The sequence below is a fragment of the Haliotis rufescens genome, unplaced genomic scaffold (assembly GCF_023055435.1).
Source record: "Haliotis rufescens isolate VD_foot unplaced genomic scaffold, xgHalRufe1.0.p SCAF_9, whole genome shotgun sequence".
Taxonomy (NCBI): domain Eukaryota; kingdom Metazoa; phylum Mollusca; class Gastropoda; order Lepetellida; family Haliotidae; genus Haliotis; species Haliotis rufescens.
The window spans coordinates 477,056-499,278 of NW_025964383.1; the positions used below are offsets into that span (position 1 = coordinate 477,056).

General features: G+C 39.4%; 1 protein-coding gene across 3 annotated transcripts; it reads left to right on the plus strand.

The window, feature by feature from the left end:
* The first annotated feature begins 1,264 nt into the window (after positions 1 to 1,264).
* LOC124152627 (uncharacterized protein ZK643.6-like) lies at positions 1,265 to 20,305 on the plus strand. 3 transcript variants are annotated; one of them, XM_048391558.1, is made up of 10 exons: positions 1,265 to 1,410; positions 5,154 to 5,273; positions 5,618 to 5,653; positions 6,237 to 6,356; positions 7,560 to 7,679; positions 10,396 to 10,443; positions 11,501 to 11,611; positions 14,512 to 14,559; positions 17,330 to 17,440; positions 20,170 to 20,305. In XM_048391558.1, the coding sequence occupies exons 1-10, from the start codon at positions 1,347 to 1,349 to the stop codon at positions 20,220 to 20,222; spliced, it is 831 nt and encodes a 276-aa protein (XP_048247515.1). In that variant the 5' UTR covers positions 1,265 to 1,346; the 3' UTR covers positions 20,223 to 20,305. The 3 variants fall into 3 exon arrangements, with proteins under 3 accessions (XP_048247515.1, XP_048247516.1, XP_048247517.1); XM_048391559.1 differs by lacking the exon at positions 7,560 to 7,679 and having other exon boundaries at positions 20,170 to 20,293; XM_048391560.1 differs by lacking the exons at positions 10,396 to 10,443; positions 11,501 to 11,611 and having other exon boundaries at positions 20,170 to 20,293.
* The last annotated feature ends 1,918 nt before the right edge of the window (positions 20,306 to 22,223 follow it).

Genomic DNA, 22,223 nt, shown 5'->3' on the forward strand with positions numbered 1-22,223 from the left:
ATACTTACGACGGCTGGTCAAAGGTTCTGAGCCTAACAAACAAAACAAAAAACTGTGAAAGTGTTTATAATTATATTTTTCAACATAATCTCCCTGCTGTTCTATACACTTCTCTTTTCTATAGTAAAGCTTTTCAATTCCAGTCAGGAAGAAGTTTTCTGAAGCCACCCATTCACAGCAGCTTTGAGGTCATTGTTGTCGTCACAGCGCTCTCCATAGAGGTGTTATTTCAGGTTAGGAAACTGGTGGAAGTCACTTGGTGCCAAGTCTGGCGAGTAGAAAGGGTGAGGAAGCACAGCAGCTTTTGCAAGTCGAGAGGTGTGAGAAGAGGCGTTGTCATGAAGTAGTGGAACTCCAGCAGTCAGCATTCCACGCCGCTTTTCTTTGATAGACTCTGTCGGGCGAAGAAGCAAATCAGCATAGTAGGCACCGGGAATCGTCTTCTGATGTTATATGTAATCAACAAGGGTCACACCATATTCTTACGAATAGATTACATTTGTTAATACATTTGACTGCCCGGGTGGTCCAGTTGTAGAACGTCTGCCCGGAGAGTGAAAGGTCAGTGGTTTGATCCCACAGCGTCATACCAAAATACGTTAAAAGATGGTACTTGCTGTTAACTTGACTCACGTTTAGTATTGCGAGGATAAAACAAAGGCTGGTCGGTTCGGATTTAGTAATATGTGTCTGAGTGGGGTATTCATGTTAAACTACGGCATGGTGTCTTAGTGGGCTAGAACTAGTACAATCAGCCAGATACATGTAACCGTGCATGGGCGTCTCTGTAGGAATGAAATAATCTTGAACTCGGCGTCCATTTCACCTCACTTTACAAATACAGATATGAATGTGACAACGTCGAGGGAAGGAGTGTGTGTGATTTAATGCCCATCACGGCAATATCATGGCGTGGGATCCCACGGATAGGCTTTATAGCTATGATGGGAATCGAATGTTGGTTGGTCTTTGTCTTGAGGAATCTACCACAAAACTTCCCTAAGGCGGTTGAAATGTATTATTCAGGCTGATATAGTTCTCTACTATTCTTATTTCTATTTTCATATGTTAGGTTAATAAAACAATAGCCATAACTATAGCTGAAAATGCACATTTCGTGTGACATGACAGGAATCGTTGTTAGCCTTGCTTCTCAGGGAGATCATGTTTCACATCGGTTTGCTCCTGTTATTGTGTTATGTACTGTTTACTATATGTGCCAACCTGGCACATAACATTAAACAGATATCGGCTGCCTATAAATAGTAGGTAATATAACGGCTATTGTGGGATATTTTCATAAGGAAAAGGTTCTGCGATTTGTTCCGGTGGCGGACAAGACCAGGATGCACGGAGCTGCTACTTGTATTCTACTGCTGGGAATCTGCATCCTGTGTCTCACCGATCAAAGTAAGTCCACCCTTTGAGTCTGACAATTCAAAAACTGTGTTTTCAATGAAGAGCTGCATGTATGTTACGTTATATTGTGACAATGCTGAATTGAATCGAAAGCGCAACGTGAGGTTAAAGTAACATTAAGCACATATATACCCGTGCAGAGCAGCCTCTCCGTGAGCATACGTGAGTGAATGAGTGAGTGAGTTTGGTTTAACGCCGCTTTTAACAGTATTACAGTTAAATCGCGGCGTGTCAGCTTAATGTGGGAGGAAAGCCCGAAGTGATACAGGTCTCAGACGTTTACCACTTCGGTGAAACCCACGAGCACGGGTATGGTGCTGACAAACCTAGAGACATATTCGGGGCGAACCGGGATTCGAACCCACAATCATAGGTTTCTGGGGTGCCCAAGGGACGCAGCTCTGCACAGTGAATCGCGGCGCCTTAGACGACTGGGCCCCCCGTGCTCCCCGTGAGCATACGTAAAGTGGTTTCCCTCAAAGAAAATGAACACGCTTTGCAAGGTTTGGTTCAAAACAGCAGAGCTACACTATGACGCCTGTTGTTCCAAACAATTGAAATACACACTGTAAGTCGATTTCCATCGTGAGTTCTGCCCTAAAAATATGTTACTACGCATAATTTGAATATTGCAGAAACCTAAACCCTTCATTATGCAACCTAAACTAACAGTCGGGTAGCCTAGTGGTTAAAGCGTTCGCTCGTCACGCCGAACACCCTGGTTCGATTCCCGACATGGGTACAATGTTTGAAGCCCATTTCTGGTGTCCCCCGACGTGATATTGCTTGAAGATTGCTAAAAGCGGCGTAATACCATACTCACTCACTAACAGTCATTATTTCACCATGCCTACCTACAATGATAATTTCTGACATAAATACCCAAACTCACACACCTTTTCAAAACATCTATGTTATGGCCAAATCTCAAGAGCCAATCATGGATACATTCGTTAAAGATGTGAAATTGCGTTAATATTTGCTGCTCGTATATACGGTAAAGGTATTCATTTGTTGAGTATTATCCTTTTGCTACACTTTAAGGATTTGTATGGAACTGGTGATGTGTTCATTTCTGCCCTATACGCGATGGCGACCCAGTCATCTAGGGTGTTATTATAATGGAAATGTGTTTCACAAAGGATAGGTTAACTTGCCTGAGTGACAAAGAAACAGTTGACATGACCACAAGAAGTTACAAATACAAACCCAGTAAAAACACTCCAGGCCCGTAGCAAATATTTTATAAAAGTTGTCTATTCACGATATTGGTACGAATATCTGACATTCGATGAAATTGATAACCATCTAATCAATGAATTACTTCTAGTGAAAGTTCAACATTAAATGAATTAATGGATAATTGTTTGACATTGATTACAGCCCGAAAATGTATGCAAGTTCACTTCGGAAAAAGATTTTTACTTATGACAAAAATGTGGGAGCGCATGAAGAGTGATTACAAAGACATCATGTTTAGGCAAATTCAGAATTTGGCGGGAATAGCTCCTAGCAGAATGTTCCCAAACACCTGCATGACTTTGTTCGGGTGAAATGTTTGGCGTTGGGGAACTCCTGCTGTGTTAGAGTAGTTTTCTTTGCGAGACAGCACATCACATAGCGTATAAACGACAAGCACTAGGCATGTTAAGATTGGAGAACTCAATCAGATGTCAACAAATCAATCAGTGTACTGTCTAGGTGATGGAATTAGAATTGGCAAACCAGTGATGTGAAATGTGGTTCACCATCAAGCATACACCATGAGTTTAATCCCATCACTCGCATGTAAGTGTTGATATTATAAATAATGATACTTCTTTATTAAAGGTCTCGAAGGACGAAGACGCTTTTGTAAAAATACAGGCTGTGAAAGAATAAGTCCAAAAAGAGACAAATGGTAAACGCATATAATTCCGTAAGTGTATGCCTGTTATCTTAAGTATCCCAGTCGTCTAAGACGCCGCGATTCACTGTGCAGAGTTGTGTCCCTTGGGCACGCCAGAAACCTATGACTGTGGGTCCGAATCCCGGTTCGCCCCGATTAAGTTTCTAGGTTTGTCAGCATCATACCCGTGCTCGTGGGTTTCATCGAAGTGGTAAATGTTTTCCTCCCACATTAAGCTGACACGCCGTGATATAACTCGAATACTATTAAAAGCGGCGTTAAACCCAACTCACTCACTCACTCACTCACTCACTGTTATCTAAAGTAAAAGAAAGCATTTCTTTATCCATGTGCTTTCATGAGCCGAATGAAAGGGTTTAACGTTTTGGAAAATCTTCAGTATGTCTAATATTCGGCCGATATATGCTGTCAACGTGGTAACAGGACTCTGTTTGTTCCTCCAGATGATCGCAAGAGCTGCGTGACATCCTATCATGCAAAAATACAAAGGAATCATTTAGGTTACTGTAAGCGTGGAACAATTTCAAACCATGTCATTAGGTACTCGATTTCGGTTCCGTCATTAGATACCCGGTTTCAGTACCGGCATTAGATACACGGTTTCTGTACCGTCATTAGATACTCGGTTTCTGTACCGTCATTAGATACTCGGTTTCTGTACCGTCATTAGATACTCGGTTTCTGTACCATCAGTAGATACTCGGTTTCTGTACCGTCATTTGATATCCGGTTTCTGTACCGTCATTAGATACTCGGTTTCTGTACCGTCATTAGATACTCGGTTTCTGTACCGTCATTTGATATCCGGTTTCTGTACCGTCATTAGATACTCGGTTTCTGTACCGTCATTAGATACTCGGTTTCTGTACCGTCATTTGATATCCGGTTTCTGTACCGTCATTAGATACTCGGTTTCTGTACCGTCATTAGATACTCGGTTTCTGTACCGTCATTTGATATCCGGTTTCTGTACCATCAGTAGATACTCGGTTTCTGTACCGTCATTTGATATCCGGTTTCTGTACCGTCATTAGATACTCGGTTTCTGTACCGTCATTAGATACTCGGTTTCTGTACCGTCATTTGATATCCGGTTTCTGTACCATCAGTAGATACACGGTTTCTGTACCGTCATTAGATACTCGGTTTCTGTACCGTCATTTGATATCCGGTTTCTGTACCGTCATTAGATACTCGGTTTCTGTACCGTCATTTGATATCCGGTTTCTGTACCATCAGTAGATACACGGTTTCTGTGCCGTCATTTGATATCCGGTTTCTGTTGTGTCATTAGATACTCAGTTTCTGTTGTGTCATTAGATACTCGGTTTCTGTTGTGTCATTAGATACTCAGTTTCAGTTGTGTTATTAGATACTCAGTTTCTGCTGTGTTATTAGATACTCGGTTTCTGTACCGTCATTAGATACTCGGTTTCTGTACCGTCATTAGATACTCGGTTTCTGTACCGTCATTAATTAGATACTCGGTTTCTGTACCGTCATTAGATATTCGGTTTCTGTTCCGTATTTGCTAATGGGTATGCCATGTTGTGTACACAAACAAGAGTGCTCCGGTCTTAAAGTAATCCAAATACGAATAAAAAACATTACTTTTTCGCGTGCGAATACATAATAAGCGGTATAGAGCTTTTTTCCAGTGTTGGGAGTTCGACAATACTTTAAGTTGTGAATGTTTCTTTTTAATATTAGTTGACAATACTCTAAGCCTATATTGTTTGTCAGACACCACTGTACTTTATAGACATAAGATGTAATAGATGATGTAATATGTAATAGATTGTAATCTGTCATTCCTTACTTATAGGTGATGCAGTATGTAAAGACAGAAAACGTAATTGTAAGGAACTGGCTGAGATGGGATTATGTACCCAGAACAAAAAAGCAAACAAAATTATAAAGAAGTGCCGGGCGTCTTGCAATCTGTGTAAGTGTTGATTAATACTCGTCCGGGATGGACATGTAGGGTTAAAGAAACATTTCAATATTCATCTGCCCTCGGATGATCGTGTACCTTTTGAATTCTATTTATCATTGTTCAGTTTATATAAAAAGCTGAGAAATATAATCTTTTCAGGTCAAGACAAAGCCTCAATTCTATTTCTACAGTTCTATTTCTGATTTGTCTTCTCGGAATTATGACAGATGCTTATAAAGAAAGAAAAAATCCTTTTGGTATACTGTGTTGATTTCTAAACTCATATGGACTTCTGTTTCAGTATAACATCAACTGTAGAATGTTTTCAGTTTCGCTATTTAACGTCTTAACAGGTTCAGCTGACACAGGAAAAGCAGCTGAAACAACAGGTATGTTATACATGCGAAATCAAGACCACAGATTTTATGTCGTGAATACGCGGGATTACTTTATGTTGACGATATAAAGTTGTACAGCTTGTCCAAATCCATTATTCATAGTTGACATTCGATTGAATGAGTTCTGAGCTGTAACAAATACAACGACCTCTTAATGCATAAAAATTTGATTCATATACTAGTATATGAATCTATTTGTTTGGACAATGTTTGTTAGTACGTCTGTGTGCTTCGGGTGGGATGAATTATAGATTTAGCGTTTTGCATCTGTTAAAACAAGGTTTCCTCTTTCGTCATTTTTCATTTCTTTGTTGAAGGTGTCACAGGGCGTGAAGACAAACACATTTTAATATAACAAGCCGAGAAGTCTTTGCACCAACATAAAACACCGGTTACACAGACATATTTCCCTATACCTTCACATGACCAGATTGCTGGATTCCTGATGTCTTAGATAAAAGAAAGAAAATTTATCAATGTGTGTTAAGGAGCCGAATTTAGGGAGTTAACGTTTTTGAATACAGTTATTAAAACAAGTGTTCAATTGTAAACTGTAATAGTTTCTTAAGTACAGGTGGCGCAGGGTGTACGGACAAGAAGCGGAGTTGTAAGAAAATGGCTGCGAAGGGATTTTGTACCGACAAGAAACATGCAAAGAAAATGAAGAAACGTTGCAAGGCGTCATGCCATCTGTGTAAGTGTTGATTACTCCTTGTTTATAGATACACATGTTGGGTTAAAAATATTAATCGTCACGTAACCTCGGATGATCATGTTTTGGTTGGAGTTCTATTGATCGTAGTGTCTTTGTTTTGAGTGAAAGAAGACTGCCTTCGTGGTCTACTGGTAGAGCGTACGCGCGGAGAGGGAAGATCCGGGATTGGATCACCGGTCGCGTCATACCGAAAGACGTTAAAACATGGTACTTGTTGATACTCTGCCTGGCGCTCGCCATTAATGGCCCAAAACAAGAACTGGTCGACTCGGAGTCAGTATACTGTATCTGAGTGGGGTAGTCATGTTAAACTGCGGCATGGTATCTCAGTGGGCTAGCATTATAACATCGGCATCAGTCCGGACAAGTACACGCACGTCGCTATATGAGTGCAATAATCTTTGACGTGACGTTAAACCCCATTTCATCTGACCATCTTTGAGTGATAGAGACTTAATGATATATACAATCTATTACATTGCTTAGTTTATGTTGAAAGCTGAGAAGCTGAAAGCTGTTCGGGTCAAGACAAAGCCTATATAGCACAACTGTATTTCTGAATGTGTTGTTGCATATGTAGGACAATTGTTAAAGAAAGAAAACATCCCTCTTCTTTTATGTGTTGATTTGTGAATTGATATGAACTTCTGAACTATCCATGACAAGTTTAAAAGACCACATTAGAAATAAATGTATATCAGCAGTATATTATGCTGAATATTATATTACATGAACCGTATATTTTTATTTAATGTAAATCGTGGATAATGACATGATGAAAACAACAGGTTTGTAGTTACAAATATGTAATACAATAAAAAAACCCACATACATTATGTCATAAATACATGGTATTGATATATCTTGACGGTATAAACCTTTTTACTTTGTCAGACTCCATTGTTTAAATATGACATTTGATTGACTTCGGAATCAGCTATGTAACAAATACTACGAACTGTGAACGCAAAAACAAACTCTACGTTTGTGTAATTCTGTACGTCAGGTAGCGCATAAAAGGATTACATCTGTTAAGAAATATCGTTTACATGTCAGGCATCTGAATATTTGTTGTGTCCCCTGCATATGTTTGCTTTCGGAAGCCGAATATGAAGGTATAAATGTTTTGACTCTATCATTGAAACCAGCGTTCAACTGTAATATGTCATTTCTTAATTATAGGTGACACAAAGTGTGAGGACGAAAAGCGGAATTGTAAGAAACAAGCTGGGAAAGGATTGTGTACCGACAAGAAACATGCAAAGAAAATGCGGAAACATTGCAAGAAGTCATGCAATCTGTGTAAGTGTTGATTAATTAATCCTCGGCTGTAGATACTAGTGCTAGTACACAAGGAGGGTTAAACATGAATATTCACCTACCCTCTCACGATCTTGTTTCTTGTGAGTTTAATCGAACATTGTGTCTCTTGATAGTATTTTGTATACTAAAGGAAAAAGGTAAAGGTATAACGTGGAGTCAATGTTGTGATGTATTTAATTCGTCTGATCAATGTTTTATCTTACCAAATTCATTGACAAAACCAATACCTGGTAATTGGAGACAGAGCGACACGTCCTAAAAGAGGGGTGGTGTTTATTCAATTAACAGTGTCAACATAGGGTGTGACCACCATTTGCGTTGATACAGGCGGTGCATTGAAGACATTGGATGACTGAAAACAGTCTGGGGGATGTTGTTCCAACTGTCATGCATAGATTGGCCCAACAGCTACCGGCTGGTTCTGGTCCTGTCGTAGACGTTTCTGTATCTCATCCCAGACATGTTCTATGGGGGAGAGGTCTGGATATGCGGGCGGGCATTATCCTGCTGCAATGGGACGTTTCGGACCTGCATTTGCATGATCATGATCTCGAACATGCCGTCCCGGTAGCCACTCAAAATACCATTAACAATGATGAGTTGTGTTCTTTCATAAATTGTGATGCCACCCCATACCATGACACCTCCAAGCTGACGACGCTGCGTCACGCAAGCTTCGCTTAATCGTTCTCCTGGACGCCTGAAGACCCTTAACACCCGTCGTAGTACTACCTCTACCGGTTGCGTACGGTTCTGCCACAAACTGGCCTCGTGTCAGGAATTGTCCGAGCTGTTAATGTGGCAGATTGATATCGATTCCATAGATACACCCACCGAAAATGGTTGACTTGTTGTGGTGACGTCACACGTGAACGACTGGCCAGTGGCAAGACATGGGTGTTGCCCTGCAGTAGATAACGTCTCCCAAGATGATTTTGTGTTTTGATGAATATCAAAATGTCTGGCAACTTCGTATTTCGCCATGCCTGTTGGCAGCATACCCACTGCGCATATACAGTGATATACAGTCATTGCGTAAGCGTTATTTACGGTTAAACAAGTGTTTTTATGAGCACCTGATAGCAAAACAATCATGGTATGCTGTTCACACTGAAACACAACGTGTGTGAGTATCATTCACCAAACAAAACGCACACATCCAAATTGTGCGCCGTGCATAAACATGCACGTGCAAATTGTGAATCCCGATCTTAAAGTCGAGGTGATGTCTTCATGAATATGCATTGAAAGAAGCATTATTTATTTTCAGAATAAATGTATTTTAATGGAACTTTATGTGAAGCGCCGTTACTTTTATATTATGTGATGGGGAGCATTACGATTATAAATCTCTATCTTTGTTTACTTTACATGGTAGTAGGTGAAACAGCGTCAAAAACATCAAAAAAGATTTGAATTTCTGAATAGGTTTCTGACGCATATACCATAAAACGGAAAGTGAATAAGGATACAATGTGCTATAAGCCACATAAGTTATGTAAACTGATGTGAACTTCTGAAATGGCAATTACAAGTAAGCATTTGGGGAGAAAATATTTTCAATGTTTTCTGTTTGAATTTTGAATATTGTTTATGTCAGGAACTGTAGGCCATAAACCAGTAGCACAGATATAAGTAGGGCCTACAGAGTTTAAGCTGTGTTTTTCGTTTTAACAAAACATGATGTACAAAACAGAGTTAATAGTACATTCATTTGTTGATGCCAACACCAATGTAATGAATGCACAAGTATTAAACTTAAGTGGTTAATAAATATTTCTCAAATCCTTTTATACTGAACAGACTAAAAGAAAGTATTTATTTCTTTGTATTTACATTATGTAAGTTAACTTCCATATTGTAGAAATTTCCTTTATAAGCACTGAAGTCGTAGAAGCCACATTGGATTTAACTAATTAAACAATATATGTTCCGAGTTTAAGTGTTCTTGAACGAGTGAAACTGTAAAACATCATGGCCTGAGTAAAAGATAAAGAAGGGTTTTATAGGGATTAGATAGCGTGGTTCGGGAATGGAAGTGCCAGTATGAAAAACGCCCTTCGAAAGGAAAGTGCATAAACTGCGTGACAAAAGAAAGTACATGTATACCGAGTTTGTTTTTTTTATGGAAAATTGAACTTAAATCTGACTATGTCTATTTAACCATCGCGCATTCCGTATACAATTTGCAAAGAAGTAATCTGTAGCTTGGAATTCTTGTGTAAAAATAAATTGGTTCCTTGGGTAAGAAATGAAAATGCAATCATACCTCCCCTACATGTTCGAAATGTTATACATTTGTGCCGAAACAGCAAATTCTTTAATTTTCAAAGATGAAATGGCTGCGATACCAATCAGCAGTTATGTACGAGGGATGTTTTAAAATAATTAAAGTTTTAAATCAAGTTATATTTTAAACAATTGAACCCTGCAGACGTATATTTGAGTGCTGACTTCGCGCCAGTTCTGTTCATTTTTGTATTTAATATTGCTAACGTAAGATATTTTCAGCTGAAAGTCAAACATATGATAAAATCAGTTGAGAGGTGTAGGTTTTTCTGCTCTTCAGTTTCGACTGGAGATCGTCCACATTCGCCGAATACATCGGTACTTACCACACGTCTTTACAGGCGTACTGTTGTATTCGTTTATTGCAACCATGTAATGTGTTACTATCATGTATAATGCTCAACAGGTTCGGGTACCTCGGGAACAGCTGGGACGGACACACCACAAGTGCCAGGTGTGTTGTTGACAAATATATAGTACAATCACAAACTGCCATCTGACACAACCGTTTATTTTTTCCACATAATACGAACTCCCTTGTATCTATGGAAGTATCAAAATTGACCTTGATGTAATGTTGATAAAGGTCTAAGATAGGCCGATATATGCTGTAAACGCAGTAATAGAACAACGAATGTTCCTCCAGATGATCGCAAGATGATGATGATGCAAAGATACAAGGGAATCATTTGAATGGGAAGTGAAGTTACTATAAGCGTAGAACAATGACGAAACTTATCACGAGATACTTACTCGGTATTTGTTCCGCCATTAGATACTCGGTTTTTGTTCCGCCATTAGATACTTGTTCCGCCATTACATACTCGGTCTCTGTTCCGTCATTATATACTCGGTATTTGTTCCGTAAACGGATACTCGGTTTCTGGGCTGTCATTAGATACTCGGTTTAGTTTTGTGGTTCCTTATTCCTGCAGACGAAATCAATAAAATTAATATAGATACGACTTTACAAATCGACTATTTTATTTCAAGGAAATACAAGCGGTGCTAAGCTTTTTCCAGGTGAATATTTCCAGTGTTGGAAGGTAGAAAACATGTAAGTGTAAGTTACTGATTTAAGTTGGCAACTGATTTAAGTGAGACACCAGTGCCCGTTATGCGATGAAATAGATATTTGTGCTTACAGGAGCCGTGGGACACGGGTGGCCCAGTCGTCTAAGGTGCCGCGATTCGCTGTGCAGAGTTGCGTCCCTTGGGCACGCCAGAAACCTATGATTGTGGGTTCGAATCCCGGTTCGCCCCGATTATGTCACTAGGTTTGTCAGCACCATACCCGTGATCGTGGGTTTCTTCGAAGTGGTAAACGTCTGAGACCTGCATCACTTCGGGCTTTCCTCACACATTTAGCTGACACGCCGTGATATAACTGGAATACTGTTAAAAGCGGCGATTAACCCAACTCACTCATTACAGGAGCCGAATATAAGGGTTTGACATTTTCCATTATTACAAACAACGTTCACGTGTAATCTGTAATTTCTTAATTATAGAGTGTAAAGACGAAAAGCCTAAATGCAAGAAATTGGCCAAGAAGGGGTTTTGTACCGACAAGAAACAGAAAAAGAAAATGAGGAAACGTTGCAAGGCGTCATGCAATCTGTGTAAGTGTTGATTCTCCTTGTCTCTAGATTGTTTGTTTGTTTGTTGTTTAATATCGCACTCGGCAATATTCAAGCCATATGACGGCGGTCTGTAAATAATCGAGTCTGGACCAGACAATCCAGTGATTGATATCATGGGCATCGATCCACGCACTTGGGATCGATGACATGCATCAACCAAGTCAGCGAGCCTGACCACCCGATCCCGTAACGGGTAGCTTAAGATCTATTCTAACCGAGATCTTCAAGGGGTTGTCACTCGATACACATGTCGGGTTAAAGAAAGATATGAATCGCCACCGACCCTCGGATGATCGTTTATCTTTTGAGTTCTATCGAGTGTTGTGTTTATTGTTTTTGTTTGTTTTTAATGATATACTGATAGATACAATCTATAACATTACTTAGTTTATGTAGAAAGCTGAGAAATATAATCTGTTCGAGTCAAGACAAAGCCTCAATAACAGTTCTATTTCTCAATATGTAGGACAATTAATTATTAAAAAGAAAAAACTTCCGTTTTCTATAATGTGTTTATTAGTTAATTTAATGTGAACTTCTGAAATAGCCATAATAAGTTAAAACAGACAGAACTAGAAAGAAATATATTTCAGTGGTATATACTGATTTCAATATTAAATAAACTTTATAGTGGTGTCATTTTCGCTTTTTTAATGTTGATCATGGATATCATCTTAACAGCTCCCTTTTGTTAATAGCCAACTCTTATTAACAACTTAATTTACACTGTGCACTTAAGTAGCAGAAACCTATAAGTCCGGAACACTTCATGTCTGTCGTGAGAGCCGACTAAAGTTGGTTGGTTTGTTGTTTGATGCCACACTCAGCAATATTCCAGCTGTATGACGGCGGTCTGTAAATAATCGAGTCTGGACCAGACAATCCAGTGATTGATATCATGACCATCGATCCACGCACTTGGGATCGATGACATGCATCAACCAAGTCAGCGAGACTGACCACCCAATCCCGTTAGTCGCCTCTCACGACAAGCATAGTCGCCTTTTACGGCGAGCATGGCTTGCTGAAGACCTATTCTACCCCGGATCTTCACGGATCTCGACTAAAGGGATCGGGTGGTCAGGATAGGTGACGTGTCTCGTTGGTGATGTTTACAGTCATGGGTTTGAGTGATTCACAGACATATATACACATGTACATGTGCAAGGTTGGCATATGTAGTCATATAGACACGTGTACATGTGCAAGGTTGGCACTGTTAGACACGGGTTAGCACGATCTTAAAGTCGAGGTGATGTCTTCATGAATATGCATTGAAAGAAGCTTTATTTATTTTCAGAATAAATGTATTTTAATGGAACTTTATGTGAAGCGCCGTTACTTTTATATTATATGATTGGGAGCATTACGATTATTTATCTCTATCTTTGTTTATTTTACATGGTAGTAGGTGAAACAGCTTTAAAAACATCAAAAAAGATTTGAATTTCTGAATAGGTTTCTGACGCATATACCATAAAAAGGAAAGTGAATAAGGATACAATGTGTTAAAAGCCACATAAGTTATGTAAACTGATGTGAACTTCTGAAATGGCAATTACAAGTAAGCATTTGGGGAGAAAATATTTTCAATGTTTTCTGTTTGAATTTTGAACATTGTTTATGTCAGGAACTGTAGGCCATAAACCAGAAGCACAGATATAAGTAGGGCCTACAGAGTTTAAGCTGTGTTTTTCGTTTTAACAAAACATGATGTACAAAACAGAGTTAATAGTACATTTATTTGTTGATGCCAACACCAATGTAATGAATGCACAAGTATTAAACTTAAGTGGTTAATAAATATTTCTCAAATCCTTTTATACTGAACAGACTAAAAGAAAGTATTTATTTCTTTGTATTTACATTATGTAAGTTAACTTCCATATTGTAGAAATTTCCTTTATAATCACTGAAGTCGTAGAAGCCACATTGGATTTAACTAATTAAACAATATATGTTCCGAGTTTAAGTGTTCTTGAACGAGTGAAACTGTAAAACATCAGGGCCTGAGTTGCAGTGTTTCACACCAGTTGACAACAGTCCATCGCTGACGTAAATAGTTCCTGACCCCAACACCTTGCTCCATCCATATTTCCAGATCCACAACTGTAAAGTATATTGTTAATATATCTTACCCAGTTATTTGTGTTACGTTTTTTACTGGCTAAAAGATAAAGAAGGGTTTTATAGGGATTAGATAGCGTGGTTCGGGAATGGAAGTGCCAGTATGAAAAACGCCCTTCGAAAGGAAAGTGCATAAACTGCGTGACAAAAGAAAGTACATGTATACCGAGTTTGTTTTTTTTATGGAAAATTGAACTTAAATCTGACTATGTCTATTTAACCATCGCGCATTCCGTATACAATTTGCAAAGAAGTAATCTGTAGCTTGGAATTCTTGTGTAAAAATAAATTGGTTCCTTGGGTAAGAAATGAAAATGCAATCATACCTCCCCTACATGTTCGAAATGTTATACATTTGTGCCGAAACAGCAAATTCTTTAATTTTCAAAGATGAAATGGCTGCGATACCAATCAGCAGTTATGTACGAGGGATGTTTTAAAATAATTAAAGTTTTAAATCAAGTTATATTTTAAACAATTGAACCCTGCAGACGTATATTTGAGTGCTGGCTTCGCGCCAGTTCTGTTCATTTTTGTATTTAATATCGCTAACGTAAGATATTTTCAGCTGAAAGTCAAACATATGATAAAATCAGTTGAGAGGTGTAGGTTTTTCTGCTCTTCAGTTTCGACTGGAGATCGTCCACATTCGCCGAATACATCGGTACTCACCACACGTCTTTACAGGCGTACTGTTGTATTCGTTTATTGCAACCATGTAATGTGTTACTATCATGTATAATGCTCAACAGGTTCGGGTAACTCGGGAACAGCTGGGACGGACACACCACAAGTGCCAGGTGTGTTGTTGACAAATATATAGTACAATCACAAACTGCCATCCGACACAACCGTTTATTTTTTCCACATAATACGAACTCCCTTGTATCTATGGAAGTATCAAAATTGACCTTGATGTAATGTTGATAAAGGTCTAAGATAGGCCGATATATGCTGTAAACGCAGTAATAGAACAATGAATGTTCCTCCAGATGATCGCAAGATGATGATGATGCAAAGATACAAGGGAATCATTTGAATGGGAAGTGAAGTTACTATAAGCGTAGAACAATGACGAAACTTATCACGAGATACTTACTCGGTATTTGTTCCGCCATTAGATACTCGGTTTTTGTTCCGCCATTAGATACTTGTTCCGCCATTACATACTCGGTCTCTGTTCCGCCATTACATACTCGGTCTCTGTTCCGACATTATATACTCGGTCTCTGTTCCGTCATTACATACTCGGTCTCTGTTCCGACATTATATACTCGGTCTCTGTTCCGTCATTACATACTCGGTCTCTGTTCCGTCATTACATACTCGGTTTTTGTTCCGTCATTATATACTCGGTCTCTGTTCCGTCATTATATACTCGGTTTTTGTTCCGTCATTATATACTCGGTCTCTGTTCCGTCATTACATACTCGGTCTCTGTTCCGTCATTACATACTCGGTCTCTGTTCCGTCATTATATACTCGGTCTCTGTTCCGTCATTATATACTCGGTCTCTGTTCCGCCATTACATACTCGGTCTCTGTTCCGCCATTACATACTCGGTCTCTGTTCCGACATTATATACTCGGTCTCTGTTCCGTCATTACATACTCGGTCTCTGTTCCGACATTATATACTCGGTCTCTGTTCCGTCATTACATACTCGGTCTCTGTTCCGTCATTACATACTCGGTTTTTGTTCCGTCATTACATACTCGGTCTCTGTTCCGTCATTATATACTCGGTTTTTGTTCCGTCATTATATACTCGGTCTCTGTTCCGTCATTACATACTCGGTCTCTGTTCCGTCATTACATACTCGGTCTCTGTTCCGTCATTATATACTCGGTCTCTGTTCCGACATTATATACTCGGTCTCTGTTCCGTCATTATATACTCGGTTTTTGTTCCGTCATTATATACTCGGTCTCTGTTCCGTCATTATATACTCGGTTTTTGTTCCGTCATTATATACTCGGTCTCTGTTCCGTCATTACATACTCGGTCTCTGTTCCGTCATTACATACTCGGTCTCTGTTCCGTCATTATATACTCGGTCTCTGTTCCGTCATTATATACTCGGTCTCTGTTCCGTCATTATATACTCGGTCTCTGTTCCGTCATTATATACTCGGTCTCTGTTCCGTCATTACATACTCGGTCTCTGTTCCGTCATTACATACTCGGTCTCTGTTCCGACATTATATACTCGGTCTCTGTTCCGTCATTATATACTCGGTTTTTGTTCCGTCATTATATACTCGGTCTCTGTTCCGTCATTATATACTCGGTTTTTGTTCCGTCATTATATACTCGGTCTCTGTTCCGTCATTACATACTCGGTCTCTGTTCCGTCATTACATACTCGGTCTCTGTTCCGTCATTATATACTCGGTCTCTGTTCCGTCATTATATACTCGGTCTCTGTTCCGTCATTATATACTCGGTCTCTGTTCCGTCATTATATACTCGGTCTCTGTTCCGTCATTACATACTCGGTCTCTGTTCCGACATTATATACTCGGTCTCTGTTCCGTCATTATATACTCGGTTTTTGTTCCGTCATTATATACTCGGTCTCTGTTCCGTCATTATATACTCGGTTTTTGTTCCGTCATTATATACTCGGTCTCTGTTCCGTCATTATATACTCGGTCTCTGTTCCGTCATTACATACTCGGTCTCTGTTCCGTCATTACATACTCGGTCTCTGTTCCGACATTATATACTCGGTCTCTGTTCCGTCATTATATACTCGGTTTTTGTTCCGTCATTATATACTCGGTCTCTGTTCCGTCATTATATACTCGGTCTCTGTTCCGACATTATATACTCGGTCTCTGTTCCGACATTATATACTCGGTCTCTGTTCCGTCATTATATACTCGGTCTCTGTTCCGACATTATATACTCGGTTTTTGTTCCGTAAACGGATACTCGGTTTCTGGGCTGTCATTAGATACTCGGTTTAGTTTTGTAGTTCCTTATTCCTGCAGACGAAATCAATAAAATTAATATAGATACGACTTTACAAATCGACTATTTTATTTCAAGGAAATACAAGCGGTGCTAAGCTTTTTCCAGGTGAATATTTCCAGTGTTGGAAGGTAGAAAACATGTAAGTGTATGTTACTGATTTAAGTTGGCAACTGATTTAAGTGAGACACCAGTGCCCGTTATACGATGAAATAGATATTTGTGCTTACAGGAGCCGTGGGACACGGGTGGCCCAGTCGTCTAAGGTGCCGCGATTCGCTGTGCAGAGTTGCGTCCCTTGGGCACGCAAGAAACCTATGATTGTGGGTTCGAATCCCGGTTCGCCCCGATTATGTTTCTAGGTTTGTCAGCACCATACCCGTGATCGTGGGTTTCTTCGAAGTGGTAAACGTCTGAGACCTGCATCACTTCGGGCTTTCCTCACACATTTAGCTGACACGCCGTGATATAACTGGAATACTGTTAAAAGCGGCGATTAACCCAACTCACTCATTACAGGAGCCGAATATAAGGGTTTGACATTTTCCATTATTACAAACGTTCACGTGTAATCTGTAATTTCTTAATTATAGAGTGTAAAGACGAAAAGCCTAAATGCAAGAAATTGGCCAAGAAGGGGTTTTGTACCGACAAGAAACAGAAAAAGAAAATGAGGAAACGTTGCAAGGCGTCATGCAATCTGTGTAAGTGTTGATTCTCCTTGTCTCTAGATTGTTTGTTTGTTTGTTGTTTAATATCGCACTCGGCAATATTCAAGCCATATGACGGCGGTCTGTAAATAATCGAGTCTGGACCAGACAATCCAGTGGTTGATATCATGGGCATCGATCCACGCACTTGGGATCGATGACATGCATCAACCAAGTCAGCGAGCCTGACCACCCGATCCCGTAACGGGTAGCTTAAGATCTATTCTAACCGAGATCTTCAAGGGGTTGTCTCTCGATACACATGTCGGGTTAAAGAAAGATATGAATCGCCACCGACCCTCGGATGATCGTTTATCTTTTGAGTTCTATCGAGTGTTGTGTTTATTGTTTTTGTTTGTTTTTAATGATATACTGATAGATACAATCTATAACATTACTTAGTTTATGTGGAAAGCTGAGAAATATAATCTGTTCGAGTCAAGACAAAGCCTCAATAACAGTTCTATTTCTCGATATGTAGGACAATTAATTATTAAAAAGAAAAAACTTCCGTTTTCTATAATGTGTTTATTAGTTAATTTAATGTGAACTTCTGAAATAGCCATAATAAGTTAAAACAGACAGAACTAGAAAGAAATATATTTCAGTAGTATATACTGATTTAAAAATTAAATAAACTTTATAGTGGTGTCATTTTCGCTTTTTTAATGTTGATCATGGATATCATCTTAACAGCTACCTTTTGTTAATAGCCAACTCTTATTAACAACTTAATTTACACTGTGCACTTAAGTAGCAGAAACCTATAAGTCCGGAACACTTCATGTCTGTCGTGAGAGCCGACTAAAGTTGGTTGGTTTGTTGTTTAATGCCACACTCAGCAATATTCCAGCTGTATGACGGCGGTCTGTAAATAATCGAGTCTGGACCAGACAATCAAGTGATTGATATCATGACCATCGATCCACGCACTTGGGATCGATGACATGCATCAACCAAGTCAGCGAGACTGACCACCCAATCCCGTTAGTCGCCTCTCACGACAAGCATAGTCGCCTTTTACGGCGAGCATGGGTTGCTGAAGACCTATTCTACCCCGGATCTTCACGGATCCCGACAAAAGGGATCGGGTGGTCAGGATAGGTGACGTGTCTCGTTGGTGATGTTTACAGTCATGGGTTTGAGTGATTCACAGACATATATACACATGTACATGTGCAAGGTTGGCATATGTGGACATATAGACACGTGTACATGTGCAAGGTTGGCATTGCTAGACATATAGACACGTGCACATGTGCAAGGTTGGCATTGCTAGACATATAGACACGTGTACATGTGCAAGGTTGGCATATGTAGACATATATGCATGTGTTCATGTGCAAGGTTGGCACTGTTAGACATGTAGACAAATGTACGTGTGCAAGGTTGGCATTGTTAGACATACAGACACGTGTGCATGTGCAAGGTTGGCATATGTAGACATGTGTTCATGTGCAAGGTTGGCATATGTAGACATATATGCATGTGTTCATGTGCAAGGTTGGCACTGTTAGACATGTAGACAAATGTACATGTGCATAGTTGTCATTGTTAGACATACAGACACGTGTACATGTACAAGGTTGGCATATGTAGACATGTGTTCATGTGCAAGGTTGGCATATGTAGACATGTGTTCATGTGCAAGGTTGGCATATGTAGACATGTGTTCATGTGCAAGGTTGGCATATGTAGACATGTGTTCATGTGCAAGGTTGGCATATGTAGACATATATGCATGTGTTCATGTGCAAGGTTGGCATATGTGGACATATAGACACACGCACATGTGCAAGGTTGGCATATGTAGACATATAGACACGTGTACATGTGCAAGGTTGGCACTGTTAGACCAATAGACACGCGTACATGTACAAGGTTGGCATTGATAGACATATAGACACGTGTACATGTACAAGGTTGGCATATGTAGACATATATGCATGTGTTCATGTGCAAGGTTGGCATATGTGGACATATAGACACGCGTACATGTGCAAGGTTGGCATAGTTTGACATACAGACACGTGTACATGTACAAGGTTAGACGTGCTGATCCGGGGTAGAATAGGTCTTCAGCAACCCATGCTTGCCGTAAGCGGCGACTATGCTTGTCGTAAGAGGCGACTGACGGGATCGGGTGGTCAAGCAGGCTGACTTGGTTGATGCATTTCATCGCGTCCCAAATTGTGTAGATCGATGATCATGATGTCAATCACTGGATTGTCTGGTCTAGACTCAATTATTTACAGACTCGCTGTCATTTTGCTGACAAATTGCTGAATGCGGCGTTAATCAACAAACAAAACAACATGGCGAAGCAGACTTGTTTCCCTCAGCTTCCAGGCTCCGTTGATCATGGGATGAATTCTATAGGTTTCTTTATTTGTCAGCACCGTACAGTGCTCATGGGTCTCTCAGAAGTGGTAAACCTTGCTCTGCCCTCCCTGATTAAACAAACCCGCCATGTTCCTTTTACTGCATTTCTGCAATGAGATGGGCGATTGTGTGCCGGAGGAAAATGTTGCTTCCTTCAGGGCTTCTGCATTACAGAAAGGGAAAATAATATGTTTCAAATAATATGGTCTGAGAGACCGACTATTACCCTATGAATGATCCCAGTTCCTCAGCAGATAGGAAACGTGTGACACTGGCTTTGTCTTATTTGAATACAATTCATCAACAACGAGTTTTAATGCGTACTTTATTACATATTGTAGGTATCCAAAACATGCCAGGCCGACCCAGTAACAGTGGACCAGAGGAACCATGAAGAGAAAATGACGAATGTTTCAATGTGGCACGAAATTTCTGGAAGTTGCCCTGAGAAGCCCCCCTACCACCCCACCCCCCCCCCCCCCCCCCCCCACACACACACACACACACACACATGTTTGAAGGCGAATGGTTAAAATAATTCTGTAATTGCAAGAACTGTATGCGTATAATTGCAAGAACTGTATAATAAAAATTGGATGATTTGTTTTATTTTCCATCAACATCAAACGTCCTCTCGAAAACAGTCTGCCAGTGTTCATTGAGCGTAGCAGTGACAAGCTTCATTGGGTATAGTGGAAACACTATTCAAGTGGTATTGCCATTGCAATCTTCATTGGGTATAGTGGAAACACTATTCACGTGGTATTCCCATAATTGCAATCTTCAATTTGGTATAGTGGAAACACTATTCACGTGGTATTGCCATTGCAATCTTCATTGGGTATAGTGGAAACACTATTCACGGGGTATTGCCATTGCAATCTTCAGAGAACAGCTGTAACAACCTTCATCAGCAGAGCGGCGTCGATCTACATTTAATATAGAGGTAGCACTCTTCAACTATTGTATTGTGCGAACAATCTTCATCATGTATGTCGATAACAATTTGCATCAAAAATGAAAGTGACATTAATTATAGCTTCACTCAATATATTTGCTGGTACCAAAGAGTTCAAGTTTTATTTAGTTTTCGGAGAATGGAGATAAACATACTGCGCGTTCGGTTCCAAATTCAATTTAGCGCGGTCAAATCTACAGGTAACTTAGCACTATATTAAAAAGACAGCATGTTTTTCTCCTTTTTGACGTTTTATATTTACTCTTCACAGAGTATAGTGGTAACATCACTCTTCATAGAGTATTGCGGTAACTACAATCTTCATAGAGAATTATGGTAACTACAATCTTCATAGAGTATCCTAGTAACTACAATCTTCGTAGCGTATAGTGGTAACTACAATCTTCATAGAGTGTAGTGGTAACTACAATCTTCATAGAGTATCCTAGTAACTACAATCTTCATAAAGTATCCTAGTAACTAAAATCTTCATAGAATATAGTGGTAACTACAATAATCATAGAGTATCCTAGTTACTACAATCTTCATAGAATATAGTGGTAACTACAATCTTCATAGAATATAGTGGTAACTACAATCTTCATAGAGTATAGTGGTAACTACAATCTTCATAGAATATAGTGGTAACTACAATCTTCATAGAATATAGTGGTAACTACAATCTTCATAGAGTATTGTGGTAACTACAATCTTCATAGCGTATTGTGGTAACTACAATCTTCATAGAGTATTGTGGTAACTACAATCTTCATAGAGTATCGTGATAACTACAATCTTCATAGTGTATAGTGGTAACTACAATCTTCATAGAGTATCGTGATAACTACAAGCTTCATAGAGTATAGTGGTAACTACAATCTTCAAAGAGTATAGTGGTAACTAAAATCTTCACAGAGTATAGTGGAAACTACAATCTTTACAGAGTATAGTGGTAACTACAATCTTCATAGAATATAGTGGTAACTTCAATCTTCATAGAGTTTAGCAGTAACTACAATCTTCATAGTGTATCCTGGTAACTACAATCTTCATGGAGTATCCTGGTAACTACAATCTTCATAGAGTATTCTGGTAACTACAATCTTCATAGAGTATCCTAGTAACTACAATCTTCATAGAGTATAGTGGTAACTACAATCTTCATGGAGTAAAGTGGTAACTACAATCTTCATAGAGTGTCCTGGTAACTACAATCTTCATAGACTATAGTAGTAACTACAATCTTCATAGAGTATAGTGGTAACTACAATCTTCATGGAGTAAAGTGGTAACTACAATCTTCATAGAGTGTCCTGGTAACTACAATCTTCATAGACTATAGTAGTAACTACAATCTTCTTAGAGTATAGATAGATAGATAGATCATCTTTATTTCCTCCAGTTGATGAAGATACATTGATATGAGATATAAATATA

Coding starts and splice junctions, on each gene's coding strand:
- LOC124152627 (XM_048391558.1), top strand. CDS start 1,347: ATGCACGGAGCTGCTACTTGTATTCTACTGCTGGGAATCTGCATCCTG. Junction 6,357..7,559: donor CAAGGCGTCATGCCATCTGT/GTAAGTGTTGAT, acceptor TCTTAATTATAG/GTGACACAAAGTGTGAGGAC. Junction 7,680..10,395: donor CAAGAAGTCATGCAATCTGT/GTAAGTGTTGAT, acceptor AATGCTCAACAG/GTTCGGGTACCTCGGGAACA.